Source organism: Borostomias antarcticus (assembly GCF_949987555.1).
Source record: "Borostomias antarcticus genome assembly, chromosome: 19".
In the NCBI taxonomy this organism is placed as follows: Eukaryota; Metazoa; Chordata; class Actinopteri; order Stomiiformes; family Stomiidae; genus Borostomias; species Borostomias antarcticus.
The window spans coordinates 17,069,223-17,081,722 of NC_140252.1; the positions used below are offsets into that span (position 1 = coordinate 17,069,223).

The following is a 12,500-nucleotide window of genomic DNA, read 5'->3' on the forward strand; positions in this document are numbered from 1 at the left end:
AGACTAACGAGTGTGCTAGAGACCAGAGAATGTGCTAAAGAGACCAGAGAGTGTGCCAGAAAGACCAGAGAATGTGCTAGAGAAACCAGAGAGCGTTCTAGAGAGACCACATAGTGTGCTAGAGAGACCGGAGAACAGGCCTCTTGTGAGGCATTCCTGACACTGAACACCTAAGCCTAGCCCAGGGCTCTGATGTTGTTCTGTTATTTGACTAAGCTAGTTGATCCAGGTCTAGGTTAGCACCCACCCACCCACACACAAACACACCCACACACACACACTTTGTACGTTTTCACACACACGTGTCTTGAACACATGCACACCCACACACAAACAGGCAAGTTCTCACGCTCATACACACATGCGCACAAGTACACACACACAGAGTACACATTTACAGTAGCTGTTCCCTATTACAGACTATATCGTGTGTTCTCCATTTTCTTCTAGTGTCTCAACGGGTAATTTGATTTACTATATGGTCCACTAGAAAATACCCATAATTCACAGCAATTTTCTAGTTAACAGAGGATGTGCTGTACAATTTCTCGTTCGCTACACTTCATAAGGATTAGTGAGTGAGTGAGCGAGCGACTGAGCGAGCGAGTGAGTGAGTGGTTTTGAACACAGCTAATGTTTGCAGGACATGTTTTATCTAATCAGTGATCCTCTGGAGGAAATCCCTCAGTTAGAGCCTCTCTCTCATGTTGACACAGCGGTCCGTCCCTTATCTCCTTCCTACCTGACCCCCTCCAGCTCTAGGTCAGGTGGCGAGGATGTCACATGACCACAGACGAGGAGCTAATTTCCTCCAGAGTCTCCAGGGGTTTCCAGCTTCGTGATTGGCTGACACGTCACATGACCGTAGTGGCAGTCGACCAACTAGGACTGCGATCTGGCATTCCGCCGACTGATACTGTAGGTAGGCCGGATCATATGATGGGGGGGTTGTTAGCTTATGACACTGTTAGCATCAATGGCTCATGGGAAAAGTAGTTGACCTACATCCAGACCTACCCTTATCTTCAGTATCTGCCCATATACCAAGACGTTTGCATAAGGTTACAATGGGCTTACCATGATCTCTCATCTGACTGGACCAGGCACCACGGAGACACGGCTCCCTCTCCTCTGCGAACAACATCTTTTATGGAAACACAAATAAACCAAGATCCGCTGCCCTAATAACCTGGCGCCTTTGTGGGCGGAAAAGGTCACGGAGCCAGTAAAGGCGGGAGTCAAGTGGAGAGAGAGAGAGAGAGAGAGCGGGAGGGGGGCTGCAGAAGAGGACAGGAGGAGGGGCGTCTGGGTGCCCCCCCCTGCCCCTCCTCCCCCCTCCCCCTCCGGGCCTGTAAGGGACAGCCTGTCATTGGCTGGCTGGTTTACACAGGTGTCATAACCCCTCCCCATTGTTGATCCTGAAAGGCGGTGTCAGTCAACAGGTGGAGAGGGCGAACAATACTGACGCCCCCGGAGAGAGAGAGAGAGAGCGAGAGAGAGAGAGAGCAAGAGAGAGAGAGAGAGAGAGAGAGAGGGATGGATGAATGAGGGGAGGGATTCTTGAGGCCTCGGGGGCACGTGAGATAATCTGTTTACTTTTATCCACAAGCCCGTCACTTTGCGAGCGTAGCTGTTGGACGAAGGCGTGTCCGTCCGTCCGTCCGTCCGTCTGTCCATCGCTGGCTTTTCGGAGCTCTCGCTCGGGGTGCTTCCAAAACGACGCTTCACACCGTCCCCGCTCAGATCTGATTCTGCCCTTAGAGAGGAGGATGGAGATCAGCTCTGCTGCTCTGACGGGCTGCGGGGACGCCTGGCCGCCACGCCGGTCGTTGTCGTCATCGTTGTTGTTGTTGTTTGTGTGTGTGTGCGTGTGTGAGGTCCTGTCAGGAGGAATGCCAAGTTCCCACTGTAGTGTGGCTGGAATGTAGCGAGAGAGGCCGTGCCAATGCCAACAACAACCCTCTGTGTGTGTGTGTGTGTGTTTGTGTGTGTGTGTGTTTGCACGTGTGTGCCTCAAAGCGGCATGCAGGCTACTCTTGACATTTCGAGATCAAAGTGAAGAAGCGAGCTGCTCTCCGAGCCGTCTTTTGTTTTCAGCGGGTCCTTTTCAGCGGACCCAGCCCTCCTCGCACACCAACACCACTTGGCCTTACAGCCTCTGGGATCTGCCCTGCCCTCTGGGATCTGCCCTGCCCTTTGGGATCTGCCCTGCCCTCTGGGATCTCCCCTGCCCTCTGGGATCTCCCCTGCCCTCTGGGATCTCCCCTGCCCTCTGGGATCTCCCCTGCCCTCTGGGATCTGCCCTGCCCTCTGGGATCTCCCCTGCCCTCTGGGATCTCCCCTGCCCTCTGGGATCTCCCCTGCCCTCTGGGATCTCCCCTGCCCTCTGGGATCTCCCCTGCCCTCTGGGATCTCCCCTGCCCTCTGGGATCTGCCCTGCCCTCTGGGATCTCCCCTGCCCTCTGGGATCTCCCCTGCCCTCTGGGATCTCCCCTGCCTTCATGTTTCAGGGGCGCTCCTGTGTCCCTCCCCCCGTTGACGCCCTTAGAGGTGGGCGTGTAAGTGTCCAGATAAGACAGTCAGTGCGAGTGGGAGGAGCTAGGTCAGAGGTCAGAGTCAGGCGGAGGCGTAGCGGCTGCAGCGGGCGAGACCGTCCCACGTGTGACACACGAGTGCACACACACACACACACACACACACACACACCCCGTCTAGGTCTGGTTTATGACATCCTCCTGTCTTTATGTGAAGGGGACTGACCTTCTGAAGCGCCACTCGATTCGGGCCGCCACTGTAACCATGGTAATGGTGCCATAGGTTGTGTGTGTGTGTGTGTGTGTGTGTGTGGGGGGGGGGGGCTGAGAAAGAGCACTGTCTGAGTTGTTTGCTTTACCTATTCCAGCACTAACTAAATACTGCTAATTGAGCTGCCTTGAAGCTTCAGTGTGTGCGTGTGTGTGTCTAGTAAGTAAGTACATTTTATTTTTGTAGCACATTTCACAGACCAGAGGACACAAAGTGCTTCACAAATCATAAAAAATAACATAAAAACAAGGACAAAAAGTGTGTGTGTGTGTGTGTGTGTGTGTGTGTGTGTGTGTGTGTGTGTGTGTGTGTGTGTGTGTGTGTGTGTCCACTCTTTAGAAGCAAATGCAAACCTGTCTGGTACTAACAGACAGACAACTGGTCCACAGAAATAATAATATTCAATAATATTCAATATCCAAAACCAAAGGCCGGAGTTCACTATAACCTTTTCCCCATGAGGGCCTGTAAGTAAAAACGGAGCAGCGGAAGCATTTCCAGCTTCCTGTGATTCTTACTTCTGTTTGTCTTGAGTCCTGAATGGTCCTTCACCAGATGCCAGTCATTTGGCTGAAAAGTTCCGGAAAGAAGGAGAAAAAAGAAACTATCCCTATTATCTCCTCTCTCCTTCCCAGGGAGAGGAATGTTAATGGTGGCTCTGCTTTGTGATGGGGTTAGGCCGGCTCGCTGACCTGCTGACTGATTGACTGACTGTCAGCCAGACTGACTGACAGACTTGTAGCTCTGAAGACAAAAGCTGTCAATGAGATGCCAAAAGGAGCTAGCCGAGATTAGCTTTAGCTTTGTTGCTTGTTAACCAGGCCTGTTTGGTTCTACCTCATAAGCCTGTGTCAAGTTATACTCACTGACTGACTGACTGACTGACTGGCTGGCTGGCTGGCTGACTGACTGGCTGGCTGGCTAGCTGACTGACTGACTGACTGACTGACTGACTGGCTGGCTGGATGACTGACTGACTGACTGACTGACTGACTGACTGACTGACTGACTGACTGACTGACTGACTGACTGACTGACTGGCTGGCTGGCTGGCTGGCTGACTGGCTGACTGGCTAGCTGGCTGGATGACTGACTGACTGTCTGGCTAGCTGACTGACTGACTGACTGACTGACTGACTGACTGACTGACTGACTGGCTAGCTGGCTGGCTGGCTGACTGGCTGGCTGGCTGGATGACTGACTGACTGTCTGGCTAGCTGACTGACTGACTGACTGACTGACTGACTGTCTGGCTAGCTGACTGACTGGCTGGCTGGCTGGCTGACTGACTGACTGGCTGGCTGGATGGCTGGCTGGCTGACTGACTGACTGACTGACTGACTGACTGACTGACTGACTGGCTAGCTGACTGACTGACTGACTGACTGACTGACTGACTGACTGACTGACTGACTGACTGACTGTCTGGCTAGCTGACTGACTGACTGACTGACTGTCTGGCTAGCTGACTGACTGACTGGCTGGCTGAGTGACTAGACTTAGTTACAGACTGACTGATTGTCAAGTTAAAGCCTATATTTCTCAATGATTTGATGTGTTTTGTAGTGTGTTTATAACAGTTTTACTGGGCTTATACACTTTGCCGTGTTAAATCTGAAACTGAGCCGTTTAAGAATCCCACAAACAAAGATGGAGACAGGGCGAAACATCCAGAGTTAGCGTTAGCCCCGGTTAGCTTACAGCAGCTTATAGCTAAAGCTAGGTTTGGGAGCGCTCCCAAAGCAGGGCCTATGTTCTCCAGTATGACTGGAGGCTAATGCTAATGTGGCTATAGACGCTAATGGGTTAGCGTAGCGTTTCTGTGATGTTTGGTATGCTAGGCCTGGAGCCATGTCTGCGATGGCTGACTGAAGGCAGTCGTTTGTCAGGGCTTGTTGATGTGTATCACCGCTAATGGACCATGGACACGAGGGATCTTCCTCGATGTTCCTCCCAGGCGCCCACAGACTGTGTGTGTGTGTGTGTGTGTGTGTGTGTGTGTGTGTGTGTGTGTGTGTGTGCACAGCCACAGGGGCACCCCCCCCCCCCTTCCTCCAGGGTGTGTCTGGATGTTACACGCCCCTGAGGGTGGTACAGAACAAAAACAACATTCTGGAGTCTACGACACGCAACGCCCTACACGCTCTCCCTGCTATGACATCACCATGAAATGAGGGATTAAGGGAATAGAGAGATGAGAGGGAAGTTGCTGAGGAGGTCCAACCCAGGCGAGACAGAGCAAAGCTGTCAAGATCTTGTGTGTGTGTGTGTGCGTGTGTGTTTATGTGTGTGTGCATGCATATGAATGTGTCTATGTGTGTGTGCATGCGTGTTTGCATACGTGTTTGTGCGCGTGTTGGTGCATGCTTGTATGCGTCTGTGTGTGTGTGTGTACACTAGGCCGATTCGCTTTGCTGATTGCTCCATTCGGAGGGCCGCCGTCGTTGCGCGTCGACTCGAGCCAGTTGAGACGCGATGACCTCACCCTGCGCCGCCGTCGAGTCCTAAACACAGGAGCGTTCAGGACGAACACACCCCTCCCCCCTCCGTCCGCTCCATCTCCACTTCCTACTGATCCAGAAACACTAACGTCTCTCTCGCTCGTCACGGAATAAACGACGTCAGCTCGGGGGTTGTTTACGTTCACAGATGAAGGAGGCAGACGGTGGTCTGTACAACGCTCTCGCTGTGTTATGAGGTATCCGTAGCAACCGTCACCTGTGGGGGCGGCTGCGGCTCAGGAGGTAGAGCGGGTCGTCTAACGAACGTAGGGTCGGCGGTTCGAATCCCGGCTTCTTCCTCACGACATGTCGAAGTGGCCTTGGGCGAGACGCTGAACCCCAAATCGCTTCGGCTATCTTGCACGGCAGCTGCCGCCGTCTGTGTGTGTGTGTGTGTGTGTGTGTGTGTGTGTGTGTGTGTGGGCGAATGAGAGGCCTTCATTGCTTTGGATAAAAGCGCAGTCCGTTTACCGTCCGCCATTTTGTTTACACCCCCTGCTAGGCTACCTGTCCAAAGTCCTGAGGAACTACACGGAGCAGGCCTGCGACGGCGACTTCCTGTCCGCGCGCTGCCCCCCACGCACCACCATTAGCGTCCAGTCGGCGTTCTACGGCAGGAGAGGCCCCGCCCACCCCCAGCAGTGCCCGGCGTACCACCCCCAGGGGCTGGCGGGGACGCAGCCACGGGAGGATGACGCGTACTGCTCGGTGTCCACCGCGCTGCAGGTATCAGTCCTCCGGTCCCGTTTGACGCGCTGTGTTATGCGCATGGAACGTGTAAATGCGATCTTTAACGTGAGAACCCCCCCCCCCTCTTTTACACACACACACACACACACACACACACACACACACACACCCATATCCAGCCGTCAGGGTTGACACCAACACACCCCAGAGCGGTGGCAGGTTGCGTAATGCTTTGTAGTGAGCGTGTTCCCCTCTTCAGAGCAGGCAGGCTGACACACAAAGATGCACCATGGCGTCCGCACCATGGCCTCTTTTGTGTGTGTGTGTGTGTGTGTGTGTGTGTGTGTGTGTGTAGTATGTGTGTGTGGGTGTGTGTAGTATGTGGGTGTGTCACTTCTTGCCCGACAACCCTTTCCTCTTCACATACTGTACGCACACACACTCACACACACTCACACACTACAGAGAATCCCTGTCCCATGCTCTGACACACACGCACACACACTCCACACACAATCACCCAATGCAGAGATTCTCTGTGACAGGTGAACCCGCGGAGAGAGAGAGAGAGAGAGCGCAACTACCGCTGCCAAGTATCAGTGACACTCCCATGACGACGACAGTTATAGCGCTAACTTCTATGACTCTCCTGAGAGGTTTTTTTTTATCCCCACGCCTCCGCGTGTTACACTGTAAACCGTCCCAGGGGAAACACCGGTCCGTACGCAAGCGTGCCCCATAAATCCCCCTGGCGCTGACGGACCTGAATCAGTGACATCATACCGTATCCACATTCCCCCGGTACCGGCGCTGTCTGAGACGTCGCGTTCCCCGGATCAACGCGACACGGGCGTCGGCGCGCGCGTCGATTTACGACTCGCTAGAAAAAACACGCTGGGAGGTGTGCGTGTGCTTGTTTTAAGATGGGATCACACGCCGCCCTCTGGCGGGTATGGCGGGCGTGGCGTTCGCCCCCTGAGGTGAGGTGAAACAGGTGATCGGAGGAAAGGGGGGGTGGGGGGGGGCGATTTCGGAGCCCTGGACTCCTGACATGTGGTGTGGGGGGGGGTTGGGGCGAGGGAGAATTCCGAGCAGTGGAATGCTCTCACCTGTGTCCCAACAGGAGGAGGTGACAGGCCGTGTAACTGGAGACACAGGGAGAGGAGGAGGAGAGGAGGAGAGGAGAGGAGAGGAAAGGAGAGGAGAGGAGGGGAGTAGGACAGGAGGGGGAGGAGAGGAGGGGTAGGGGGGGGGAGTGGAGGGGGGGAGAAGGAAGGAAGTGGAGAGTAGGGGAGAGGAGAGAAGGAAGGGAAGAGGGAAGGGAGGGGAGAGGAGGAGAGGAGGAGAGGAGTTCCCCCACCGCCCCTCAGTAGCAGTCTTCCCCCAGAGAGAGGCTGTTTGATGTGGTTTTAGGTTTGTGTGCTGCCTGTCTCACCAACACTTATCTATTGTTCTCTCTCTCTCTCTCTCTCTCTCTCTCTCTCTCTCTCTCTCTCTGTGCCCCCCCCTTCTCTCTCCCTTTTTTAGAAGATGTTGGACGAGTGCCAGGACAGAAGGAGCTGTCAGGTCCTTGTCAACAGTCGTCTCTTCGGGCTGGACCAGTGTCCGGGCAGCACCGGCAGATACCTCATATTGTGGTACAAATGCAGGCCTAGTAAGTCCTTCATCACCCTGTCTGCCCCCCTCACCCCTCCTCTTCATCACCCTGTCTGGTCCCCTCTCACCCCTCCTCACTGTCACCCTCTTAATCTACATCTCTCTACCCCCCCCCATCTCTTTCTCACTCTCTCTCTCTCTCTCTCTCTCTTTCTCTATCGACCTCTCAAACTCTAGTATAAAGATGTGTACGGTAGTATAAAACTGTGTCTATCTCGCTCTCTCTCCTCTCTTTCTCTCTCTCTCTCTCTCTCTCTCCTTTTCTCCCTCCCTGTCTTTCTCTCTCCCTCCTCCCTCCCCCCTCTCTCTCTCCCTCCCTCTCTCTCTCCCCCCCTCCCTCCCTTCCTCCCTCTCTCCCTCCCTCCCTCTCTCTCTCTTCCTTCCTTGCTTCCTTCCTCCCTCCCTTCCTCTCTCTCTCCCTCCCTCTCTCTCTCTCTCTCTCTCCCTCCCTCCCTCTCTTTCTCCCTCTCTCCCTCCCCCTCTCTCTCTCCCTCCCTCTCTCTCTCCCTCCCTCCATCCCTCTCTCTTACCAGAGTGTATCATTCCAAAGGAAGAATAATATTGTAGGAATCCCACCCAGAGTGTAACCTCCATTCATGAGTGACTGTGTGCGTGTGTGTGTGTGTGTGTGTGTGTGTGTGTGTGTGTGTGTGTGTGTTTGTGGCTCCACAGCGGGCGGGCAGTCACACTCGACTGACCAGGAGTGGGCACTAAACCACTGACCCCTCCCCGACTGCCGGCACCACCGGCCCGCCCGCTTTGTTCACTGTCGCTTAACCAAGGACTTCTCGGGGGGGGGGGGGGCGTAGAATTGCATGGGGCAGGGGGGGGGGGGGGGGGGCATGGAATCTTAGTGAGGTGCAACTACCAGGAGTCACTGCCTCTGAAAGAAGGAAAGAGAGAGAGAGAGAGAGAGAGAGAGATGGGTTGGCTTGGCTGTTGATACCCCTTGGTGCTGGAGCCTCTCTCTCTATCTCTCTCTCTCTTTCTCCTTACCTCCCTACCTGTCTTTCTCTCTCCCCCTCCCTCTCTCTCCCTTTCTCTCCTTCCCACCCTCTCTCCCCTCTCTCTCTCTCCCTCCCCCCTCCCACTCTCCCTCCTACATTCTGGTTCCACTCCTCCTTATGTCTATAGATCTGTTAGTTAGCCAGTAGTGTTTTTGTCTCCTGGCTGTTAGAGCTAGTGTCACAGGTCAGTGTGTGTGTGTGTGTGTGTGTGCGTGTGTGCGTGTGTGTGTGTGTGTGTGTGTGTGTGTGTGTGTTTGTGTGCGCGTGTGGAATGCCGGTACAAGGCTCGGCATGTCCGGAGAGGCTCAGGCTTCTCTCTCCGCCCGGCTGATTGGAATTAATGTCTTCATTTTATCGCCTGTTTCCTCTGTAAAAACAATCCGCCGCGTCTCTCCCCTCTGATCCAGATCTCCGAGCGCTGTTTTGTCACGAGCCTTTTACTTTCAACCGCTCATCCCTCTCTCCCTCCCTCCCTCCCTCCCTCCCTCCCTCCCTCTCTCTCTCTCTCCCTCCCTCTCTCTGTTCTCTCTCTCCAGATGAGTACAAGAGCAAGGTGGCGTGCGAGGAGGAGAGGATGAAGCTGAGCTGTAAACGGGGCATGCAGATCGCCGTCTACTCCGCCATGTTCGGCCGCACGCAGCAGGGCACGCTGGAGTGCCCCCCGCACCACAGGAGGGCGCCCTCCGTAGGTGAGACGCCTCCTGGGGTCACGTTCACCGCCCACCACGCCGCCACTGTCACCATCTCCTGAACCCTCACTACCTACCTCCACCATATCACCATCTTCAACCTTCATCATCTCATCACTATCTTCTACCTTCACCATCTCATCACTATCTTCTACCTTCATCATCTCATCACTATCTTCTACCTTCGTCATCTCATCACTATCTTCTACCTTCACCATCTCATCACTATCTTCTACCTTCATCATCTCATCACTATCTTCTACCTCCATCTCATCACTATCTTCTACCTTCATCATCTCCAGATCACCTTCTACCTTCATCATCTCATCACTATCTTCTACCTTCATCATCGCCAGATCACTACCTTCTATCTCCATCATCTCATCACTACCTTCTACCTTCATCATCTCATCACTACCTTCTACCTTCATCATCTCATCACTATCTTCTACCTCCATCATCTCATCACTACCTTCTACCTCCATCATCTCATCACTATCTTCTACCTCCATCATCTCATCACTATCTTCTACCTTTACCATCTCATCACTATCTTCTACCTTCATCATCTCATCACTATCTTCTACCTTCATCATCTCATCACCATATTCTACCTTCATCATCTCATCACTATCTTCTACCTTCATCATCTCATCACTATCTTCTATCTTCATCATCTCATCACTATTTTCTATCTTCATCATCTCATCACTATCTTCTACCTCCATCATCTCATCACTATCTTCTACCTCCATCATCTCATCACTATCTTCTACCTTCATCACCTCATCACTATCTTCTACCTCCATCATCTCATCACTACCTTCTACCTTCATCATCTCATCACTATCTTTTACCTTCATCATCTCATCACTATCTTCTACCTTCATCATCTCATCACTATCTTCTACTTCATCATCTCATCACTATCTTCTACCATCACCATCTCATCACTATCTTCTACCTTCATCATCTCATCACTATCCTCTACCTCCATCATCTCCTACACCCTCACTACACCCCTACATTACCACAGCCTGCGTCTAGAGGGGTCAGAACACCGTCTCCCGTTCGAACCTAACAGAACGAGTTTCGGAAGGCAGACATGCCGATCTCTGGGGTTTGATTGCTAATATGTAGCATGCGAGTGTGGCGTCGAGGAACAAACCGCAGAAGATATATTATGTCCGATATATCGGACACCCAACAGAATGCAAGGCCTGATTGTGGATGACGAAACGGTGACATGGCTCCTGGAGGTGCGCCGGCATATATAGCCCGGGTGACCCCCTCACCCAGGCTCTGGGTGGTAAAATGACAGCACCTCGGCCCCGAGCCTGGGGGGGGGAGAGAAACATCGAAACCCACACGAAGAAGAAGATTGCTAATATGAAGAGGCTCGCTAGCTGTGGTGGAGGAGCTGGATCTTATCTTTCGCTCCGAGCCTCAGAGTAAGCGGGGGGAGAGGAGAGCTGACAGGCTTATAAAACATGACGACAGGCCAAATATTCAGCATGGCTTAATGGCATGGAGGGGGTTTGAAGTGGTTTGCTTTGTGTCCATTCATGTTGAATGTGGCTCTGGTTTGAGAGAGAGGACGTTGAGATATGAAACCGCACACACACACACACACACACACACACACACACACACACACACACGAACACACACTTTGCCAGGGGAATAGGAGTGGAATTTATATCAGATGTCTCTGTCATCCATAGTGGAGAGCTTGGCTCGTAGTAAAGGAACCGTATTGAGTTCCCTGCGTGCGCGTGTGTGTGTGTGTGCGTCTGTGTGTTGCGAATCCCGCCTACAAGTAACCAGATGTACAGTACAGTCCACTCCCTCTTGTTGAAGGGAATTTTAATGGCTGCATTCTTGGGCTCCTGACAGGTATCATGACAGGGTAACCATGGCTCCTGTGTTGGCTTAGTCTCGTGTCCCCGGAGAGTTCAGAAACAGTCTGTGGTCCCTTTGTGCTTTAGAACATGTCGTAAGTGGGACAGTGTGTCTGTCTGTTCTCCATGTGACTGCGCTAGCGGACGGCGCGTGAGGAACTGTCTGCTCTCTGTGTGACCGTAGGGGACCGTATTCTCTCTGTCTGCTCTCTGTGACTGTGATGGGGGTAATAAGTCTGTCTGTCTGCTCTCTGTGTGACCGTAGGGGACCGTATTGTACATCTCTCTGTCTGTACTCTGTGACTATAAGTATGTCTGTCTGCTCTCTGTGTGACTGTGATAGGGGCCAGTACTGTGTGTGCCTGTAGGGGACAGTAGGTCTGTAGTAGGGGACATTGTGTCTGCTCTCTGTGTGACTGAATATCAGATAAGATAAGATTAACTTTAATAATCCCCCGGGGGGAATGTGGGCATTACAGCAGCGAGAATGAACAGAATAGATCAGAGTAAAGCATGTATAGTAAAGAATATACCTTGAAGAATATAGAATATATACATACAGTATGTATAAAATATAGAATATAGAATATATACATACATGCATACATGCATACATCCATACATACATCCATACATACATACATACATACATACATACATACATACATACATACATACATACAGGGCTGAAAATCAACACCTGCCACCGGCCAAATGCAGGTAAAATTTCCAATTGGCGACTAGATTTCGGAAGGCTATCTGAAAAAAATAAATACTTGGCTGGTAGATTTTTTCATCTACAGTCCCCTTGGCAGGTGACTCACTGTGAGCCAAAAAGTTAATTTTCACCCATGCATACATACATACATACATACATACATACATACATACATACATACATGAACCGCTCTGTTTTGCAGTGTAGGGGCCAGTTTAGAGGCCAGTGTAGGGGCCAGTGTAGGGGCCAGTGTAGGGGCCAGTGTAGAGGCCAGTGTAGGGGCCAGTTTAGAGGCCAGTGTAGAGGCCAGTTTAGAGGCCAGTGTAGGGGCCAGTGTAGGGGCCAGTTTAGAGGCCAGTGTAGAGGCCAGTGTAGGGGCCAGTGTAGGGGCCAGTGTAGAGGCCAGTGTAGGGGCCAGTTTAGAGGCCAGTGTAGGGGCCAGTGTAGAGGCCAGTGTAGGGGCCAGTGTAGGGACCAGTGTAGAGGCCAGTTTAGAGGCCAGTGTAGGGGCCAGTGTAGAGGCCAGTTTAGAG

The 12,500-nt window shown here is 52.5% G+C and overlaps 1 protein-coding gene across 1 annotated transcript in view; it reads left to right on the forward strand.

Annotated features, from left to right (window-relative positions):
* Window positions 1-12,500, forward strand: part of LOC311322027 (protein eva-1 homolog C-like) — a gene marked incomplete at both ends in the record, with an annotated part of 48,343 nt that overhangs the window by 13,186 nt on the left and 22,657 nt on the right. Inside the window, 3 exon segments of the mRNA XM_084454038.1 lie at window positions 5,809-6,032; window positions 7,524-7,650; window positions 9,196-9,348. Coding sequence (XP_084310164.1) covers window positions 5,809-6,032; window positions 7,524-7,650; window positions 9,196-9,348 — 504 coding nt within the window.